The sequence below is a fragment of the Strix uralensis genome, chromosome 2 (genome assembly GCF_047716275.1).
Source record: "Strix uralensis isolate ZFMK-TIS-50842 chromosome 2, bStrUra1, whole genome shotgun sequence".
NCBI classification, from domain to species: domain Eukaryota; kingdom Metazoa; phylum Chordata; class Aves; order Strigiformes; family Strigidae; genus Strix; species Strix uralensis.
This window is the reverse complement of record NC_133973.1, coordinates 45,169,722-45,191,937: the sequence shown is the minus strand read 5'-3', so window position 1 is coordinate 45,191,937 and position 22,216 is coordinate 45,169,722. Positions and strand designations below refer to the sequence as shown.

General features: G+C 35.8%; 1 protein-coding gene across 9 annotated transcripts in view; it reads right to left on the bottom strand.

The window, feature by feature from the left end:
* The window catches only part of DMD (dystrophin), a 1,145,544-nt gene that overhangs the window by 732,817 nt on the left and 390,511 nt on the right, over window positions 1-22,216 (bottom strand). For 8 of the 9 annotated variants that reach the window (XM_074858566.1, XM_074858564.1, XM_074858568.1 and 5 more), the window contains 8 exons: window positions 16,797-16,942; window positions 15,617-15,829; window positions 11,639-11,752; window positions 9,977-10,132; window positions 6,403-6,573; window positions 3,925-4,107; window positions 2,261-2,395; window positions 1,345-1,494 (listed from right to left, as the gene is read on the bottom strand). In XM_074858566.1, the coding sequence (XP_074714667.1) occupies window positions 1,345-1,494; window positions 2,261-2,395; window positions 3,925-4,107; window positions 6,403-6,573; window positions 9,977-10,132; window positions 11,639-11,752; window positions 15,617-15,829; window positions 16,797-16,942 (1,268 nt within the window). Of the gene's footprint in view, window positions 1-1,344; window positions 1,570-2,260; window positions 2,396-3,924; window positions 4,108-6,402; window positions 6,574-9,976; window positions 10,133-11,638; window positions 11,753-15,616; window positions 15,830-16,796; window positions 16,943-22,216 lie in introns of those variants that run through there. The other variant, XM_074858573.1, reaches the window with a different exon arrangement.

Below are 22,216 nucleotides of genomic sequence, written 5' to 3'. Positions count from 1 at the left end.
AGTATCACTTTTCATGTATTTGCACTGAATACTACTGTAATTTAACTACTTTGTTACTCTGTCCTGTAAGGTTGTTCTGCATTTATTTAGAGTTTGTTCCCATCTTTGTTATTAGTAAACTACTAGTAGTTGAGCTATTTCCTTATGTACCCTTTGGTTGTCTTAAAATTATTTGGTGAATTCTGTTCAGTCCTGCCATTATACACATACACACACAGTAGTTTTAGTATGCACACAAAAGTATTTTAAATAAATTCCTGGTATAAAAAGTAAATATTCATGCACAAGTATCACAGTTTTGAATTTATTTACCAGCAAAAAATATACTGTCCCACTAGTGGGATCTGTCAAAGAATTAGTAACATTTTCTTCATGAAGTCTGTGGCAAAGATTGCTAATCTAGCATATTGTATTTGACTCTCCTTGTGCTAAATATGTTTTTTTATTGAAGTGTCTTTACAAAATCTTTTATTGATACAAAGACTTATTTATTGTTTAGTAAATAATGTATCTGTAAGAGAATGTTACTCATATTTAATTTTGAAAATAATTTGCTTCTCAATAAAAGTTTTGTCAGAGAAAGCATCTCTAAATATGTAATTGAAGATTAAATCCACTAGATGGTCGCTTCAATTTTGGAATTTTAGGGTTACCTATTGTAGTGGTTTTGTCTGGGATGGAGTTAATTTTCTTCACAGCAGCCCGTATGGTGCTGTGTTTTAGACCGGTGACCAAAACAGTGTTGCTAACACAGGGATGTTTTAGGTATTGCTGAGCAGTGCTTGAACAGTGCCAAGCCTTCTCTTTCTCACTCTGTTTCTCCCAGTGGGTAGGCTGGGGGTGGGTAAAAGGCTGGAAGGAACACAACCAGGATAACTGACCTGAATTGTCCAAAGAGAGATTCTGTACCACACAGAGTCGTGCTCAGCAATAAAAGGGGGTTGAGGGGGAGTTCTTCCGAAATTGCCATTGATCAGGGACTTGCTAGGCATTAGTCTCCTCATGGTGAGTAATTCATTTGACATCACTTGCTTTTTCCTTTTTTTTCTTTGATATATTAAATTGTCTTTATCTCAATCCATGGATTTTCTCACTTTTGCCTTTCCAATTCTCCCCCCCATCACACCAGGAGATGTGGGGAGTGAGTGAGAAGCTATGTGGTTCTTTGCTACCTATTGGAGTTATCCCACCGCACCTATGCAAACCGTCCACTTCTAAAATAAATCTTTGTTTGTGTACTGTTTAGGAACTATACCAACAAAATAACTTTTTTTTTTTTTTTTTTTTTCATGGTGCGAGACTGTCAGATGTTTAATGGGAGGACAGGTCAATTATTAAATATACCTCCTGCTGAAGTTCTTCCCATCGAGTATTGAACTTCTCAAGTTTCTCATTGATCAATTCATCCAAGATTCCACCATCAGTTAAAGTCTGAGCCAATTCCCGAATCTGATTGCGATTATCTTCTGGATGTCTCATTAAACGTTCCAAAGACTGAAACAAGGTCAAAAAAGTAGTTTATTTATCTTTCTGAAAATAAGATTCTACAGAGCCATCACAATACACCTTAAAAATGTAAGTAAGAAACTTCACATTTCATACACAATAAAAGTAGAGAGAAAATATAAAAGTATATATGTCCCACGTCTTGACAACAAATGCTCTGTACTACTTATTACCAAAAACAAAGAAAGATTTTTTGCAAATCAATAGACTGGGTGCTTGATTTTAAAAATACGGACCATGCCCAAGGAGTTCAGTGGGAGTATTTGTGTACTTAAAGATAAAAAATTTTCTTGAGTATCTAAATGGATGAAGTTCAACAGCTAAAATGCATTATCAATGTAACATTTTGCATTTTGATCCACTAAGAGTATTAATTTAATTTCTACAAATTTGAAAGGTTCCATGAATAAAAATTAAGTAATAAAACAGAGTTGCATTGCTAGGATGACAGCTTGCTCTCTCTGAAATCTTCAACATTTTTTTGACTGGCTTATGTGAGGCCATGTTTTTTAAGAACATGTATGTTGTCACCAAAAACTGTCTATGACATCGGGCATAACACAATCAATTACTCTGTTTCGCTTAGTGGATTTGAATTCAAAAACTGATTTGTTGAATCAACTGAGAACATAGGACTTTCCAGATATTCTGTATCTTGCTCATGTGTAATGTTCATTTATAGTTTGTTTTGAATATAATGTAATTTATGATTTATCAATACATGTGATTTGATATCATTTAAGTCAACACTTACGTCTAGAGACTCAGAAATCTCTTCTGCACCTCCCTGGATATTTTCAGTTGCCTTGAGTTTCAGTTCAATCTCACTCAACCATTTATTTTCTGCGTCCAAATATGACAATAATTCATGCCAACATGCCCATACCTCCTGATAGAGGAAAAAAAAAAAAATGTTTATTAAGATTGAAAATCTCACAGCTAACTTTCACTTATTAAAACATTGAAAACATTACATGCTTCATCCCCAAAACAACATGGTTGGAATCTGATGGTTATGGTGCCATATTTTTTTCCCAGTATTTATATGTCCCAAACAAATATAATACTCAACCAAAATATTTTGATTAAACAGAGTAAAACCACAGAAGATAACATGAACATGAACACTTCTGCAAAACACAACTTGAATCTCCTGTGTCATGAATTATCCACTTTATATGCTTTTCTGTAAAATCTTCTTGAAATATATAAATATAAAAATTATCAGAATTTTTAAAGACATGTTAGAAGTTTATGTCTTTACTACAAGATGTGGTCAGGTTGCTTATATATTCTGTATATTAATTACTTAAAGCACAGGTTCATAAAATGTCTGAAAACCACAGCTTTCAAGAATTCTGACTGAAATCTTTTCAGAAATTAATTCTAAAGCACATTTAGTGCAATTTATAGACCACTTAAGTGCTAGAGTACTAAACATAATGTTGTAAAATGAAATTATGTCATGACATTTTCCTGGAATTAAATGATTGTGTAATATTTTATTTTTACAGTGCCTGAAGATACTTAAATAAGCAGATAAAACTGGCATTTTATACACAAGCAAAACATTTAAACTCTTCATAAATCATCTTTTCATTGTTCCTTTTTTGTTAGCGGAGATTAAAATAACTTTATTGAGATGCATTAGGCTGTTTGTAGATCATGTTTCCAAGACTGCAGTTAACTTAAATCTCACTTAACTTTGGTCATATCAAATGTAAGCGTCTGGTCTAGGAGGAGGTTATAGAGGGATATTACCACACAACAACATCATCAATGATCAGGGAAAATAGAGATTAACAGTTTAGACTTCACATCTAATTTTCCACAGTGAAATTTAGAGGAGATAAATTTTACCCAGGTATATAATTGTCCTGTATGAAGTTAGCTATTGCAGATTAGTTCACAACAAAAAATCATACCTAATTCACTGTGACCACTGTTTAATATGCAAATAGTCCTATGGCAAGAATGGAGTTGGCCAAAATGGCAGGTTCAACTCAAAATGTATGAAACATATTCAGTTTACCAGCTGTTCTCATGCTGAGACAACACCACCTATCCAGCTTCAGGGCCATTTAATCAAAATCCTTAGCCATGGAAGAAAGAAGCCTGGAGGACCTGGTAAAGACAACGTCATAGGCTTGCTATAAAAGCCAGATGCTTGGCTTAATCTCAGGAGGGATAAAAACCCTGAGCAGCCATTGCTTCTCCCAGCTAAGAGCCATGTCTGAGGCTTCTCTTTTAATATGACTCTCCAGTATATATGACTCTCAAAAAGATTTAGGTATATGGCTCATAAAGTGAGGCTAGCCTTGGGCTACTCATGATCCCATATGATAATGCATCTTTGCTCTCTACCTTACTTTTGCAGTTAGAAGGGCTATAAATACAATGACTGACAAGATATCCAACCTCCAAAGTTTTGCACTTTCCATTCAGTCTGCTGCAAAGTCTCTGGTAACTGGTAATTAGAACATCAAGCTCCTTTTTCAAAGCCTCATGAGCTGCAGGTGGAGCCTTTGCTATAAAATTATTCACAGAATCAGTAATAAGCTTCACTTTAACTTCTTTCTGCATGGCTTCCTCCTTTGCTCTCTGAAGAAAAAAAAAAAAAAAAAGATTCTGTCAGAGGGAAAAAAGACCCCAGCCAACAAGACCCATGTAATTCCCAGACTTCTGACATGATCTTGAATGCATCCAAAAAACTTATTTTTCATTTTGTTGCCAATACATGATACTCAATACAATTTAACATCTCACAACTATTTAGTTTTCTGGAGATCTCAGAATAGTGAAACATTTCAGTATTTTATTTTTTTCCAAGAAATGCTCCAAATACCTTTGCCATGATACCTTATGAACCACAAATGAAATAACAATCTGTTGTGTTACAAATTCATGTATCCAGGTTTAAAGGTACAATCACAAGCAGCAAGGCAGAAAAAAAGAATACTCCTGACTGATTTTCCTCTCTTTGCCACTGTCATCAACCTGCATTTAAAGAGAGATTGAGAAAATAATTTTTCTCCAGTGTATATTTCACACTTTTATGAGAGCGTAAATGTTGATTTCATTCCCTCATTTTACAGAGATAGAAAAATCAGTGCCATTATTCACTGCCAGTGAACATTAACCTAATATGAAGAGAGGACAAAGTGAAAAGTGAGAATCCTCCTAAACAGCACTTTCTGTGTTAGACCCTAGGCAGAGAAGTTTAACAAAGGACGGACCCAGTAAATATAAATATCCAAGAGACACAGAGAACCACAAATGGATGGTGAATTAAAACCAAGAATTAACAAATCCTATGTAACTGATCTGGAACAATCTGCCACCTTTTCCTAGTTTTAGCCTATGTAACCACAAGAACTGATCAATCCAATTCCTAACCTTCTTCCTCCACCTTTTGTTACTCTCCCCCCTGTTTTGCCATCTCATTAATAAGATACAAGATTGTCATAGTTAGCATTGTTTCTTCTGAGTGCTTACAATGCGATGGTGTCTATGACTAAAGTCATACCACTACTGGAAACAGAGTGATGGTATACATAGTGTCAACAGTGTGTACTGGTCTTCACAGAAATTAAAAATGAGAACTCCCTGGACCAAAAGTTAAAATAAAACCTTGTTTCTGACAACCTCTTTCTCTTTGGGTCTGAGGAAGTCCATGAACCAGAATAATTTGGATCAGGCTGCCATTGCCAGAGCAAGTTTACTAGGTTGCTCTTGTCTTTTTTCTTCTCTAGCTGTGGGAAGAAATGGGCTGCAGGATGAACAAAGAATCCTGGTCTGGATTTTGCCTGTTGTGTGACAGGAGAGGTGGCTGCAAGCCTTCAGGGAAAGGATCATCAAAAGCAAGTAAAAGGATACATGACAAATGATGTGGTTATCTGCATAGGTCAAGGTATCACAGTTTGAACATACCTGTACTTCAGCTGGAAGGAGAGAATATTCACTAGGAAATTCATAATGGGGTGTGTCTAAAACTATATATTTTACCTGTTTTATTATGCAGTGCAATGTATAAATTTGCATTTTGTTACTTAATTACTAAAAAATAACTGTATCTCTAGAGCAGATGTTTACTTTTGATATATTTGTCTCATTTACAATGAATTGAACTCATTCTATATATTTCCATATATTCTGTATATTCTGTCTGGCACCAAGTCATTTCTGTCAGTAAATAAAGAGATCTTCAGTTGCATGATCAGATACTCTTAAACACTGGCAAAACCCTATGGATAATGAAGAGTTTGCGAACCAAGTGTTGTATAGATTGTTAAAGCCATATAATCTGGCTTCCTGAATAGCACAGGCCAAACAACTCACCTATGAAATAAAATCAAGTCCACATCCAGTGGCTGTGCAAGAGTGTATTTGAGGATGTATCACAAATTACTGTTTTAGTCCAAAGGCCTTATTCATCCCACATGAAAGAAACATTATTAAGACCAAAATATGCTGTTTATGTACTACAATATTAAAAAAACAATATATCATGCATACTTAGTGCATATCAACATGCATTCTGAGGTCCTAAATCTTTTTTTTCTCTCTCTAATATAAAGAGAAGACATAATACTGATTGCACTCTATCAAGTAACTGCTACTAACACACGATTCTTAAGTAGAAGAATGTTGAAGCTGCATCAAAGTCATGTATCCAATAAAGCAAAGAGGAAAAAAACCAATGCAGTATTGTGAAAGATTAAATATTTTCCAATATATTACAAATAGAAATTACTTCAAGCTGCCTACTACTTCAAATTTTAGGCTAACAAGTAGATCTCAAAAGGCACCTTCCTAAAAGAAAGAGTAGATTTTCTTTACAATGAAAGCTTCAAAAAGAACTTTAAACACAGCTCAAGGAATTAGTTCAGCTTTTACCTTCAGTTCTTCAACAGCTTTCTGTAATTCATCAGGTGTTTTATACTCAAAATCTCTTTCCAGATATTCTTCCTCAGCTTGTGTTATCCATTCATGCATCTCTGACAAATCCTTTCTGAGACTCACAGTCTTATCCAAACCACCTTTTAATGCTGCCTTCTTAGCATAGGCCTTTAAGAAATAAAAATTACATGGTACTTGAAGTAAGGCTACTGTACAAACTTGACAATAGTTTAGCCTGAAAAGAACCAAATTAAATCCTATACTAATAATATTGCTATAATTAGGCAGATGTTAACAAGTAATTAGATAGATATTAATAATAAGTAATCAAGAAAGTTTTACATGTGTGTATACATCCTTTTTTTAGCAAGTCATTGCTGTGCAGAATGAGTTTTCAGTGATCCTAGAACAAGGCTCCACCATATGCTGAGGTCATCAGAAAACAAAGCTGAAAAAAAACATCACCCAGGGACTGTCTTCTAAAAGAGGTACAAAGAACAACCACAGGAGACCTTGAAAGTGCATCAAGGATGAAACCAGAGGCTCTTGAGCTATAAAGTCAGATGACCTTCAAACTAGTTTGAATGTAACTTCCTAGAGAATAAAGCAATATGCATATCTTTCTTCTGATGGAATCATTATTGAATCTCTCAGAAAGGTGTATATCCAAAGAATAGGTAAGTAAAAAAGGAATCTCCTACTGGAAGAAACAACTTATCTTAAAGGAAAAAATACTTTTGTTAAATCCTTTGCCAATCACTACATAGGGGTCATATAACTTATATAGCTCATGTATAGAACTAGAGCTAGATGATATTTAAGGTCTCTTCCATTGCAAACCATTCTGGGATTCTATGAATTATGCATCAACCTAACAAAATTGTCCATAACTGATTGAGCCATTGGCTGAGCCATCTTTCAATGGTATAAAGAAGTTTGCAACGCAGTTAGTTGCACTGGTGCCATTTTTCAGAGTTGGGCTTGCAGAGCTTATCACTCCAACATCCTGCACTGTGATGCTACTTCAGTAAATGTTATTTTCAGTAGCATCAGGAGGAACTGTGTCTTACTAGTTGGTCTTAGTTTCTGACTGTTACTGCTTTTGTTACTCAACCCTGAGGACTGGCCATTAAACATAAATATTGTACATAAATGTTGTTTTACAGAACAAAACAGAGCAACAATAAAAAGGATGTTCAACAAGTATAAAAGCAGAACCATATGTGGCTCTGCAAAATTGCCTCTTCCTCAGTCACAGCACCAGAAGAGAGGGTCATCTCCCATCACCTGGAAAAGGTATCTGAATGCCAATCATCAGCTCTCAGAGTCATGTTAACTGCATGTACATCAACTCAAGATGACTTTTCCAAATCCTTTCAAGAAATCCCCACAGACCAAACGTATTTTTATACTAGTCATGTGTTTTAATAGCTATTACTGAAGAAGTTGTGTTAGAAACGCCCACTGTTAAAGGCAATAATTCGTGCTGTGTATTGAATGGAACTATTACAGGCAGATTTTCAGGGAAGTCAGAAGAAAAATGTAACATACTTCTAAAATCATGAGACTTTACTTGATATTTCTCTGAGAGAAGTGCAAAGATATCCAACTTCTTAATATTACAAAAATAAGCAATTAAAAACTCCACATTAGTCAAAGGGTAAAGACTACAGAACTGGATCAATAAAATGTCTTAGAGATTTCAAAGACTAACTTTTTTGATAACTATGTTTGTCATAAAGATATATAGAGGGTATTTTTCACATGTAAAGTGAAGAATAATAATTTTAGAAAACATTAGACCACCTTGAAAGGTAATTGTTTTATTGTTATGCAAATAAATGTTTAAAAAGTAGACAGCAGGATGAGCAAGTAGAAAAAAAAAAGTAAAAATAATGCAACATGAAAGATGTTTTCTTTGAACTGTCATAAAGACTGTGAATCCAAATGCCATCAATGAAATAGTATTAATTTACAGGTTCCTTAATCTGTAAAATTATTTATTAAGAATGTGTTTAATCAAAATAAAATAACTGTCCTTTCCTCTTATGGCCCATTCTCTCAAATTCATGTGACCATTGAGACTGTAATTTACACACATGCACATACTCTTAATTCCAAGTTATAGAATTCTGAACTCTTCACTGCTTTAGTGAAGACTCTTCATTGTCGTGGTTTGAAGTCAGAGGGCAACTGAGCACCATGCAGCCGCTCACTTCCCCCTTCCCCCCAGCGCTGAGGAGGGAAAAATAAGCAAAGATGCCACTCACTCCACCCTTCCTCCCAGTGCTGAGAAGAAGGGAAGCAAAAGACACAGGAACATAAGATAAGGACAGGAAGGGATGATGTCACCCTTAAGGCACAGGCAAAACCCAGACTCATTAGGGGAAGAAAAAAAAGAACATAAAATTAATACAGACAACACCACTTAACAGACAGAGTAGGGCTGTAAGAAGTATTACCACATCTTGAAAACACCTCCCTCCATCCCTTCCTTCTTCCTGGGCTCAGCTTTGCCCCCAAGATCCCTACCTCTTCTCTCCCTTAGTGGTGCAGGGAGCAGGGAATGGGGGATGCGGGTCCTGATGCTTCTTCCACCTTGGCAGGGGTGGAACTTTCTGGCATCCCTGCCCTGTTCCAGCGCAGTCCCCCTCTCACAGGAGACAGTCCTCCACAAACCAACTCTGACATGAGTCACTCCCATAGGTGTGTGTGTCACCCCCACTTGTTGCAATCCTCTCAGCACTGAACTACAACAGCGTGGGCTTCTTCCCATGGGGTCCCGGTCTTCTTCAGGCATAGTCATCTGCTCCCGTGTGGGGCCCCCACAGGCTGCAGGTGGGTGTCTGCTCCACTGTAGACCCCCATGGGTGGCAGGGGGATGGCCCTGACCTCTCACCACTGGATACAGGGGACTCTCTGCTCCAGTGCACCTCCCCACCTTCTCCTCCTTTCTTCCACTGACCTCAGTGCTCACACAGATGTTGCCCTAACTCCCACCACTCCTCCCAGGTTCCCCTTCTTAAATATGTTATCACAGAGGTGCAGCTAATTGGATTGGCCTTGGTGCAAAGGCGAGTCCAACTTGGAGCTGGGGGAGCTTCAAGAAGCTTCTCACAGGGGGCCATTGCTGTAGCCCCCTCCCCTGCTACCAAAAAACCCCTACCACTCACTCAAACCAGGACATTCATCTAGAGTAATGACATGTGAGTACAATGATGCAAAAGAAAATATAACACTAAATACAATACTTGATTTTTTGGAAAATGCCTATATACCACTTTCAGAAAGCTAGTTTAGCAGAAGCCATAAATTATATTGCTGTTAAGATCTAAGATATTAGTATAGAACTTTGTTATAAAAATAGTAAGGTATTGTATAATAATATAAAGAAATATACTTCATATGTATTGCTACATGCTAAATAAAATTCCTAAAATAGAAGTTTAATTAATGTGAACAAAATATGTCTAAATTCAGTTTCATATCTACTGGATATGCATAGAAGGACAAATTCTGTCAATGACAAACCTGATTATTAATTTAAAATGAACAGCGGGAGACTTGATACCTGTTGGCAAATGTGTTCCCATTGAACATTGAGATCCTTTAGTTCTGTCTCTATTCTGGAAGCAAATTCTGGCTCTGCTTCACTCTTCATTTTCTTCCCAACCTCATTAACACTGTTCAAACTGGGCTGGATTGTCTGGATATCATTTACTAAAGCCTAAAGGAATAGCAGAAGATTAGGCAAGCAGCATTCACACAAATTTTCAGATATACTACCCCTATGAAAATGTGTCTACATAAGATTCTGACATGTCTTTGGTCCAGATCTCCAGTCAAAGGGGCACAATTAACAGACTTAACTATGAAAAAAGATAAAAAAGGAATAAGCAGCTATAACGTGGTAAGCTATGGTATATCAGATACAGTTAATTTGCACAATATATGTATATACTATATTTATACACACATATAAAGTTGTATTACATATATCTATTACAATGGCCTAGATAATTTTTTTCACATTTGAGAAAGAGCATGTCGTCATAATGGTAGAAAACCATGTGTGAAGCCATCTTATTAACTATGCCAGTATTACCCTTGCGTTGTTAATTCACTTGATAACTTCCTTAAAATGATCTAGATGGTGATATTCTCTGTTTATGTCTAGTTATTAGAATTTTATTTGTGGTTGAATATTATTTAAGCCCTGAGGTAGCTCTGAATTCCAATTTTATTTCCTAAGGCCTTCTTCAGTGCTACAGATGTTACCTGGCTTCCTACACAATGGAAAAGGCTAGAAGTGTAAACACATAAAAGGTGATGATTTTGGTAGCTTTATTATATATTTGACAGTAATGGCTAATATATGTGCAAACTCTTCATAAATTCAGGTGACAGATTTTAAAGGAGTTACATGTAATTTACTACTCTGTAGAGGTAAGAGTTCTCCTATGTAATTTATAATCATTTTTATTTAAACAAGGGGTAAGAGAGAAAGTCTGAGGAGCTCATAGTTCTGTAAGATCAATATGTATGTTTCATAATATTTACACATCCTGCCAGAACATTTACAGAACTTGTAAATTCCACTGAACATATAGACAGGGACTGTCATGGATTACAAGATTCACTGCACTTACACACTCTGTTGGGACAGGCGGAAGAATTAGTAAGCCCTGTGATGGAAGTACCAACACTTCATGATGCTTTAAAACTCTGCTGGGACAAAATACTGGAACTTGTAAGTTTAGTGAAAAAAAATTGATATAATTCACAATACCTGCAAGTTCTTTTTGTACAGTCAGAAAAGCTTGTAAATCATGTGTGAATAACAGATACAGAAAAAAATCTTCTGGCACAGATTATACAGTTTATAACAAATAAACATTCACTATTTGCAACCTGAACAAAGTAAATAAACAGTTATCTTAGGAGGCTACTAACTTATTATTTGCTGCACGTACCCTCTTTGGTGTTTTGCTCCTGCTATAAATACATAATGATACAGCCACTGTGTGGCTCCTCTCTTTATTCAAATTTCCAATTTTTTACCAGAATTTTCCTTCAAACCCAGGAAATGCAGGACATTCAAATACATCACAGAAGACAACCCCCTTACAACATGATTTTATTTTTTGGAACAGTAAAAATTTGTGCAACTTCTGTATAAGCCAAGCTCATAGAGAAGGATCAAGTAATTGCCAAGCAGGCAGGTAATACTCACTGTACACTGCTCAAGTTGCTTCTCCAGTGCTTCTGAATCACCAAGGGCAGGCCACTCTTCCTTCAGAAAAACATCTACTTCTGCCATCCACTTCTTCAGTGTTTTAGTGTCATTCTGTTTATTAAAAAGATGGTTTATTGCATCACACAGAACCTGACTGGCAATAGTGTAATTTATCCTGGCACTACGACTAAAACTCATTGCAATGTAATTTCAAGATTATTGAACTGTCTGAAAAATACAAACACAGCAAACAAGCAAAACCAATTTTATCTGGGACTGTCACTGACTCTTTAGCTTGCACTCTGACCATTTCTGCCCAAGTTTAATGTGTCTACGAGCAGGCAACTTTCTGGCTCTCAAGTTTATGCCTTTCACTTGTGTTTAGATGTTACCTGTGTGTTCATTGGTTCCTTGTATGGCTTCAGAATACTCATACCTGGTAATTAATTCAGGTTTACCTATTAAATCCTCCTATGCTTCAATTTAAATTTCAGGCTCCTTTTGGAAGTTGCATGCTCTATTGTCTATTTCTCTACCAGAACACAACAGAGAAAAACTCCCTTACTACTCAGATGAAAAAAAAAAAAAAATTGTAACTGAAAGAGTAATTGAAACAGATTCACTTCAGAAACTGATATCATGCAATGACTGAGTCATTTCAGACTCACTCTCAGTTACTGTTTCTAGCACCGGAATATCTGTAATCAGTAATATCCTTTCTATAGTCTTTAATTAACCCTTGCAATCAATAAAAAAAGCTGAACACCAAATGCTTGAAAACAGGGAACGCTACCAGTCCCAGGCAACATTACATAGATAATCTAATACATTGAAAGGTGGAATGAGATTTTAAAAAAAATCACTTAAAATTACCTTAAAATGCCACCTTAGGTAAACAATTAGGTGCATATGTTGAAATAAATTTGAAAGGCATTATAAAGCATTTTTTCATTAAAATTTCATCAACAGTGAAGTACATATTGATATTATATGCTGAATGTGAAGCTGAATTAAAACACAAAAAAGGACATTTCATTAGAATATAGACTGTGCCCTAAAATGTGTGCAAAAATGCCTTAGCAACTATTATGAAATAGATAGACACAGGGAACATTTTTCTAATGTGCTTGATATATTTAATAACAACAGGCTACCATGGAAAATTAACGGAATTAATAAAAATAATCATACAGGAATTATCAGTATACTTCATAATGGCAATTACCAAAACACTGTTGAAGTGTTTACTGTGCATTCTATTATCAGTCAGTAAAAATAGTTCAGAATCACAATCCATGATGAAACTTTAATACCTTTACAAGAATACTTTAAGTATAGTTCATTAATGCTGCAAAATATAGAACTGATGGGATTTACTTGAAAAGAGATCAGTCTCCAGCTACCAATGAGGATCGAAAGTATGACTTGCATTTTCAATCAGACTATAAATGCATTTTATTTATCAACACTGATTTCATCGTATCCCATGCTGATGCATTCCATAAATTGCAACAGCTAAAACAATTGTCTGGAAGAGAATTCATTCAAGGAGTTGAAGAGAGAATGACTTTTATATTAACTGTGTACTAGAATGACTTCAGCAATAAATATAAAGGCTAAGATTTGTATGCAACGATAGCTCACATAGCTTTAAAAATATGTGCTCTACAGAGCATGGTCATGATGTTCAGGACTTTTTCCTTTAAAGAGCAGGGGGGGAACCTCTAAATCTCTATCCAAAATATTCGGGTGGTTGGGGTGGCGGGGGGGAGACAGAAGTTTGAATTTCTTAAGCAAAGTGTATTGCTCTGTTTTGTGCAATTGCAGGTATTTTATTATACTATTGATAAAACCACTTTCCAGTTTTCCTATTTATATTGGGTTTATGTGGCAAGGTCTTGGTAGCAGGGGTGGCCTCTGTGAGGAGAGGTCATGTGCTGCCCTTTGCCAGACACAGCCAGTTCCAGCTGCCTCCTCCAATGGACCCACCACAGGACACACCTGACCCCATGGTCAGCTAAGGATGTCTCTGTGATAGTACAGTCAAGAAAGGGCAAAAATGCCAGACAGGCGAGGAGGAGAGGAAAAAAAAAGTGAGAAAAAGCCCTGCAGACACCAAGGTCAGTGAAGAAGGAGGGGGAGGAGGTGCTCCAAGCTCTGGAGCTCAGATTCCCCTGCAGCCCATGGTGAAGATCATGGTGAGCCAGGCTGTGCCCCTGCAGCCCATGGGGGTTCACAGTAGAGCAGATCTCCACCTGCAGCCTGTGGAGGACCTCATGCTGGAGCAGGTGGATGTGCTCCAAAGGAAGCTGCAGCCCATGCAGAGTCTCACATGGCAGCAATTTCCTGAAGGACTGCAGCCTGTGGGAGAACCCATGCTGGATCAGGGGAGAAGAGTGAGGAGGAAGGAGCAGTAGAGAGGAGCTGTTATGGACTGACTGCAGTTCCCATTCCCCATCCCCCTGTGCCCCTTGGCAAGAGAGGAGACAAGAGTAAAGCAACAGAGCGCAGACTAGGAAAAAGGGGGAGTGGGAGAGGTATTACTTTAATTTTTGTCTCTGTTTCTCACTACCCAAATCTACTTCAATTTTCCCCAAGTTGTGTCTGTTTTGCCCATGATAGTAAATGATTTCCCTGTCTTTATTTCAATACAAAAGCTTTTCCATCCTGCTTTCTCCCCCTGTCCTGCTGAGGACAGGGAGTGAGAGAGCAGCTGTGGCACCTGGCTGCTGGACAAGGTAATCCCACCATACCATTACACTTTATTTCATGGCCAGCTTCAAACATCAGAGATGTAGCTGTGGAGCCAAAGTTATAATTTAGAGTAATGTGGCATTTCAGTAGCTAAATCGTAAGTAGTACTGATAAAATGTTTCCTCCTTTTATTGGTCCATTGTGCTTATCTAAAAACTGATGAAGAGTAGCGAAATAATGAGTGCTTGTTTTCTTTAAAAAAGTTTTTTTTCTCTACAAAAGCAGAAGTGTAAGAATATTTTGACAGAAAATTTATTCCTGACCAGACAATTGTATTGAATTAAGCTGAAAATAACAATTACAGTTCACATGCTATTGTATTATAATTCATAACATGGAGCTAATCATGTGTCATGTTCTACTACTAGCAAACCAAAGCCAAGAACAGAAATACTTGATGTTGTAAATAGAAGAAATAGAGAGACAACACCGAGAAGAAACACACTGTGAGAGCACAGCTTCGAGTATGGCTGCAGGACCTCAACCTTCATATTTTTCTTTGCCATATCCCCCGCAAGTGTTTATTTGCATGGGGGCAAGGAGAGAAACAAAAAAAATAAAAATACTTTCTCCATTTTTGTGACTGGTTGATCTGAATTCTTCTGAAACCTGTCCCTCGAAATTATATAGAAATAGAGCAGGAATATGTTAAAAATGGACTTATTTTAAATTTTACAACATCTAAGTCATAGACGTCCCCTGTAATGCTGATACATGTGATTTATAAATAAGTATAAATAGGAGATCCTCACAATGAGAGAAAATGTGTAAGGTTCCGTTGTTAGCATTCTAAATACCTTAAACTCACGCAGTTGTGTAAGTCATATACACTTCTGGTTTCTGGCAACTACTGCCAAGATACTACCATATTACAAATGACTATGTAAGTGAATCCATTAAAGTCAATATGGTTACAGCTACTTCAGCTGCATGAAAAGGTACTTCAGCTACACTGAAAAAGTAAGTAGAGGAACAGTAGTAGCAATTTCACTGAAATTGAAGTTTTGCTATTGAAAAAATACAGGCAGAAAGGACCACAAAATCAGAACTCAAACTAAAATCTCAAACCCACAAAATCAAGAAAACATTTTAATACATTTTATGTACTGTTTTGATATTTTACTTCACTGTTGCTTTCTTGAGGTTTATAAATGCATTCTGTGCTAGTCCCACAGCCACAAGCCACCACATAGTAGCTGGGGCTGAAAAAGTTTGGTTAACCTGGAATCGCTGGAGTTTGGTCATAAGCTCTTCGAGTTTCTGGCAATGTTCCACCAGCTGTGCTGATAATTTCTTCCAGCGGCCAAGGATCACCTCAATCTCTGATCGATATCTTTGGCTGATTTCTTCAGGGGCTTTCTTGGACATGTCTTCCACAGTTGTACTGAGATAGTTCAGGCCTTTTTGCTGCTCTTGTAAAGAACTTTGTAGAGCCTATGAATAAGAAGCAAATAGTATCCCAATTCATGTCTCGGACAATTCTCTTTGTTTCACAGACGTAGGTGAGACTGCTGAAGAAAGGACTGAAAACTAAAAATGTGTCACCTTTGCTAAAACATCCAATGACATTCAATTTGGAATTGCTTTTTTCACACAAACTGGAAAGTAGATTTTTAGTTGAACTGAGAATATAACCAGAGGTGTTTATACTTGTTAACAGAGATGATCCACATACACTTCATTAATTCGAGATAGGAATTTACTATGGCTCTACTGATTACACTTTCAGAAGAATCTGACTATACATGGAGAAAAGAATAAACTTAGAACTGCTTCTATGATTTAAAGTTTTTGATAATTTCTCAAAACTTCTGCAATTCTTAGATCAAATTTGCTGCATCTAACTTTTTTCTATATTCTACTTTTTATTTCTGGATGTGCATTACTAGTTGCATCCAACAACATGCTCATTAGCCATACAGTAGTAGAATAATATCAAACATTGAAATGCAGGGAAGGTTTGTATCCACTGGTGAAAGTTGTTCCACATTTGTGTATCCTTGTAAATCCGACAGGCAATCTCACAAAGCCTGTGCTGCATTTCGCAAATCACAATTGCTTCCATGTCAGCACTGGAAAATGAAATGAGCTAAACCTGTAATTAACTACCAGAGCTATCGTCAAAGGAATATTTTATGTATTAAGGGGACAAACAAAGGCTTTTCCTTAACATGTTCAATATCTTACAAAATTGGTTTCATTGGTGAAGAACACTTTTGATCCTTTAACTTTAGGAATTAATATAAGTAAGTATCCACCACCTCCTGAAGCCCTTGCCTAAAACCCATATGTGTATAATTCACTCAAGATCCATAGGTTTCAGCAGACTCATGACAACTAAGGGTTCTGTTCCTCTAAACTTTTCATTTGACACATTCATTCTCACAGCCAGACCACTCACCTTGAGCTCCCTGAGTCTCTGCTCCATGATTTCATATTCAGCAACTGCAACCTGAGGCATGGAGAGTTTAGTTTCTGATTGCTGGATCCACACAAGTATAGTGCTCATTGTCTCTTTGTAGTGTGCAGGAGGCAAACTGTCAAAAACTGCATTCAATACAGAAGAAAAAGGAAAGAAATAAAATAATTTTGTGCTTCATTATTTGGTTTGCTGAGAGTACGTTTGATAAAAAAACAAGCTATATGGAAGTCAATGGTTATTTTGCAACAGATTGCAACAGGTCCAGTATATCAGTATCAGATTTTTCCAAAAATTATGGAAGCAGAAAACTTTTGAAGACTAAATACACTCATTCTAATGTTTATAATATCTCTGCCATTTTATCAGTTGTATGTCATTTGACTCTCTTCTTATAGGTCACACGACAATTTATATGGCCAAGACAACTAGCTTGCCTTGTGTGTTTAGAGATCAACAGACAAACCATTGTACTTAACCCAAAATCTAATTTCAGAACTGCAGTAAGAAATGACATTCCCTTTTATGAACCATGTTTGTGTGTTTAATGTTTCTGTTCAAGTAAAATATCCTGTTTAAGACATCTGTTAAACACTTAGAAAATGAATCTTTCTTCTGCACTAAAGTTGAATTTTATCGAACTGTGCTTATTGTGCCAACATTACAGCTGCTGCAAATAGACAACATCTGGCACACACATGAGCAACTCATTAGCAGAGATACTCCCTCTGCCCTCAACAACAGTTGCTTCTATACTCATTGAGAAAAGGACAGACAAATAGCAAGGCTGGTTGGAAAGGAAATATTTCAAACTTGTAGCACATAATAATGAAGTATATAAAAGCTCAAAATAATATTATAGCTATTTGTATCTCCTGTACATCTATGGTGTTTCAAAAAGAACTGTACTGAGAAATTATATAGGTGTCCAAAAAGCAATTTTGACAAACACCCCAGTTAAAGTTTTTAAGTACAAGCTTGCTTATATTCCCATACAGAAATACTTGACAGAATGCACTTCAGATTTTAACTTAATCTTTTTGTTGATCAACAGAATGCTACTTGAAAAAAACTTACATTTTCAGTTAGGCATCATAACAACATACTAAAATCAGGGCAATTTAAGCTCTCTCTTGTGGAGTATGCACATTGTATGGCATATTTTCCTCATAAAAATCTTGGCGGATCTGATTTATCACACACATCTGGAGATTTACAAACGACAGGACTTGGTACCAGGAAAGACAAGAATTTCTTCCCTTGTGATGTATTTTCTTTACACAGAAAGCAATTGCAATACATTATTGGAAACACAGAAAACAAACATTTTCCGTCTCATCAAATAGCATTTTAAATATTTTTATTTCCTTAGTGAGATTTGTATTGTCTTTGACTCATTCAATCCAAACAATTCCTACTTTAGAATAGAACATATATTTAAAAACATCACTCCAAATGAATGGAGACATAATTTCAACAGTTCAGATATGTTACCAGAGTATACAACTCTTAATCTGCAGTTTTATTTAGAAATATGGAGTTCAGTATTGTGATGTAATATTTGACTTCTATAAATAATTTTCTTCTAGAAATAATTTTAAATGAAAAACAAATCTTTTAAAATTAAAAAAAATACAGACTACTGTATGACTTCAAGCAGCTATATAAAAGAATAGCTATTTTTGGTAGTAGTGACGAGTACCTCAGAACAGGTAAAAACATGATTTGTTGTTACACCAAACTCAACCAAACTGCATGGAACTGTCATCCTGAAAGTTTGCCAATAATAATAATTTTAAAACCATCCAAACACTGCAATGTTTTGTCCAATTTTTGCGAATTATGTTCTCTACTATTTGAAGGACTAAATAAGAGTTCAAGTGGGATCACAGATGTTGATTTAATCAAGCTAGTGGCTTTTCAATTTGGTTATTAAATATTCCATTTAAAAAGCACTTTTAAGTTCAGTGAAACAATATTTTTTTCCATTTCACTTTTCCAGATTACTACCAGTGAAATAGTACTTTTCAATGTCTTTTGAGTAGCTATAGTTTTTGGGGCATGTTGGGTTTATTTGTTTGGGGCAGGGGGGTGTTGGTTGGTTGTGGGATTTTTGTAAGATACACCATGGGTCAGCATTTTCATTCACAAGGAAGTATATTAACATCTTTTTGGATGACACTTAAGAAGAGCCTATACGGTTTTGCAACTCATGATGCCAATGGTGAGAATTCAAACTCCTACAGCGGGATTCACATTATCTAATTTTAGCTGTCCAAATAAACGAATACATTTATGGTCTCTCTCTGGGCAGTATAAATCTCTAAATTCCCCATGCTTGTAAAATAAACACACATCTAGACCTGTTTATTTTTATCATAAAATTTGCTTTGTGATACTAATGTTTGTGGATTAAAGACCACATGATAAGCATGGTGCATTAATATGGATTCTGCTATATTACATGAAAAATTGAATTGGCAGTCAGAAAGATATAGCATGCCTACAACTCAAGCTATAGCTAAACTAGGCCCATGACAGAAGTATAACAAAATATCACAGAGGGAAAATACAAATATGTTCCTGTGAAATATCAGAATACACTTCCTATCCCATAATAGGAAAATGTTGCTGCATTAATCTGTTGCACTTGTAGGGGATGCATTTTGGTGTGACCAGCATTGGAACCCTTGAGAACTGACAGGAAAATATATTTACACTTGCCTATTTATTTTAGAGAAAGTGCTTAAATTTGGAAATGTAATATGAAGATATTTGGTTTAGGATATATTTTTAATAAGTAGAAATATTTAAACATGTGAAAATAGCTTTCCAAATAAGTTGGTTTTCCTCACAGTTTCCTGTTTTGTGACCAGATTTGCCAGTCAGAAATCTTTTCCCAAATCAGAAATGAAATGAGAACACAATTATCTCAACAACTATCAAATCCCACTGGATATGCTGCAATGTGTATCTCCTACAGTCAGGACAAATCCCACTGTTCATTGCATCATTGTGAAAGAAGAAAAAGGCAATAAATATAATCTATGAGGTCATTTTAGTACAGACTTATTCCCAGAAATGGGTGAACTAGATTGAACTGCATATATTTCCTGTAAAAATCTCCTCATCAATAACTGCAGTTTAAAACCATGCTGATGCTACCACAACTTTGTTTTGCTTATTTTGTAATACAAATACTTATTCATCAAAGTCTTTATATTGATGACTTCATAAAAGCTGTGATTCCCTTCTCCCACATCTTTCACCAGAAACTCTCAAAGTGGAATCATAAGGAATCTTGTATAATATATAATCAATGTTCTGCAAGTGCTTTAACACTTCCAAATCTCTTATTTATTAAGCTCTTAAAAGAAATATAAGGGAAGCCCTTCTCCAATTCTACAAGATCTAATGTTACCATAAATATCTTTTAAAGATACAAAATTTTTTAGGTGGTTTTATTTCTCATCCTTATAAATTTTCATTTTTTACCATGGAGGAAAAGGATAAAGTAACCTACAGGGTAGAGGACATTATCTTATATACATTCATTTCACAGGTTGCTTTGTCCTTTTGTTCTTTATGTAAATAAAAAATAACTACCAGAGGAAATGGATGCAAAAGAAAAATGAAATTACTTGCGTGTTACTTATTAAAATAATATTTTCTCACACACATCTGAGCTGTGTCTTCAGCTCAAAAGGCACATTCAAAGAAAATTAAGCAAACTTTATTCCTCAAAACCAAACAGCAATGAATACTATTGCTACTAAATCATAGTTCAGGTCTTAAAAAAACCTTACAGTTATGAAACTTACAGAACAATTGCTTAAAATTTTTATTGCTCAAGTATGCAATGATGGGTGAAAGATTATTATACATATCATAGCAATTTCACTGTCACTTATACCCCATCTCTAAGATACTTAGAGCATGAAAATAAGTTAGCAGTTCAAAGTTTAAGCAAAAGCAGACTAATGACAGACTAAAACTCCAAACAGTCATCATACTGTTATGGTTACTGGGTACTCATAAAATTATGCTAAGACTGAGTTGCACGAAGCCTATGTAATGCAACCCTCTTTAAGATACTGTACTAGCAGATTAGGGAGAAAAGTTGTGGACATGCAAGATAACTGTAAGCATGGGGTGGGTATGACATGATATAGAAGGCAAAAACTTTCTAAAGTCCTTCTTGAAATAAATAGGAGAAACATAATTTGAATGTAGATGAATAATTCATCATTAATAATAACAGTACTAACAGCAATAACAATGACAATGATGACTTTACCTTTGGGAATTACTGATACTGCAAAGGTAGAATCAGAATTTGAAAGGAAAGCACAGTGCATGAATTTAAGAAGAAGATAAAAATAGAAATAAATATGACTTTGCCACCTCCGTCTTGATATTCTTAATTTCAACTGCCACAAAAGCTTTTTTTTAATTTTTACTTTCTCTAATCTCATGACACTCCCCAAATCCCTCTCAAGAACAGTCTTGACAAATTAAAAACATGTATCTCACTGAAGATCATAGCTGCATAAGAGTTCACCCCTGCAAGACCAAAAAGCAGAAGCACCTTAACACACTTTAGTCCAGTCACAGAGCAAGAGGAATGCTGGAATGAATCAGCTGCCACCCAGGAGGTAGTTTGAACCAAGGAGTATTCACTTACCTGACACTGACTGACAGATCTCCCTGGGCTGAGGGGGAATGGGAGGCTGACCAGGCTGCTCCATCTCTTTGACACAGCAGCAGTTAATTTCAAGACTAGTAAATATAAAGTTCAATCCCTCATTCCTCACCAAGGCAATTATAAAACTAAGAATTTCCTTGGGAAATCACATTATTCATATTCGAATTACTGACATGATTGTCCGTTTCACTCCCTTGTGTACATTACTGAATAGTTTGAAGCAGTGTCTGACCTCTATTTTTTTCTATATACCATTATTCTAGAAATGACTCCAAATGTGTTTGGGAAGGGGGGGGGGAGCTGGAATGATGGATGCACCATCTTCAATAGGATCAATTACCTATGGATATACAGACATTCTATAAAGTAAGAAAAATGAGGTCATATTTCCTCATATTTTATGAGGTTATATTTCTTTCATAAGCAACACTGCAAAATAGTGAAATAACAACAAAATTGGTTTTAGAACTGGTTTTAAATTAGGTTTTATAACTGGAAATGTTAATCAAATCATGTTGAAAAATATCTGAGAAAATCTGAGTTCATCTTTGATAATATTTTATTAAAAAATCTACTGTGCAGCTTAGAGAAAATACTAAGCACTCTTGAACCTCAAAAAAACCCAAAACAAAGCCATCACCACCCTCAAAAAACCCCACCAAAACAAAAATATTTGAGGGACACAATCTCCTAGAAC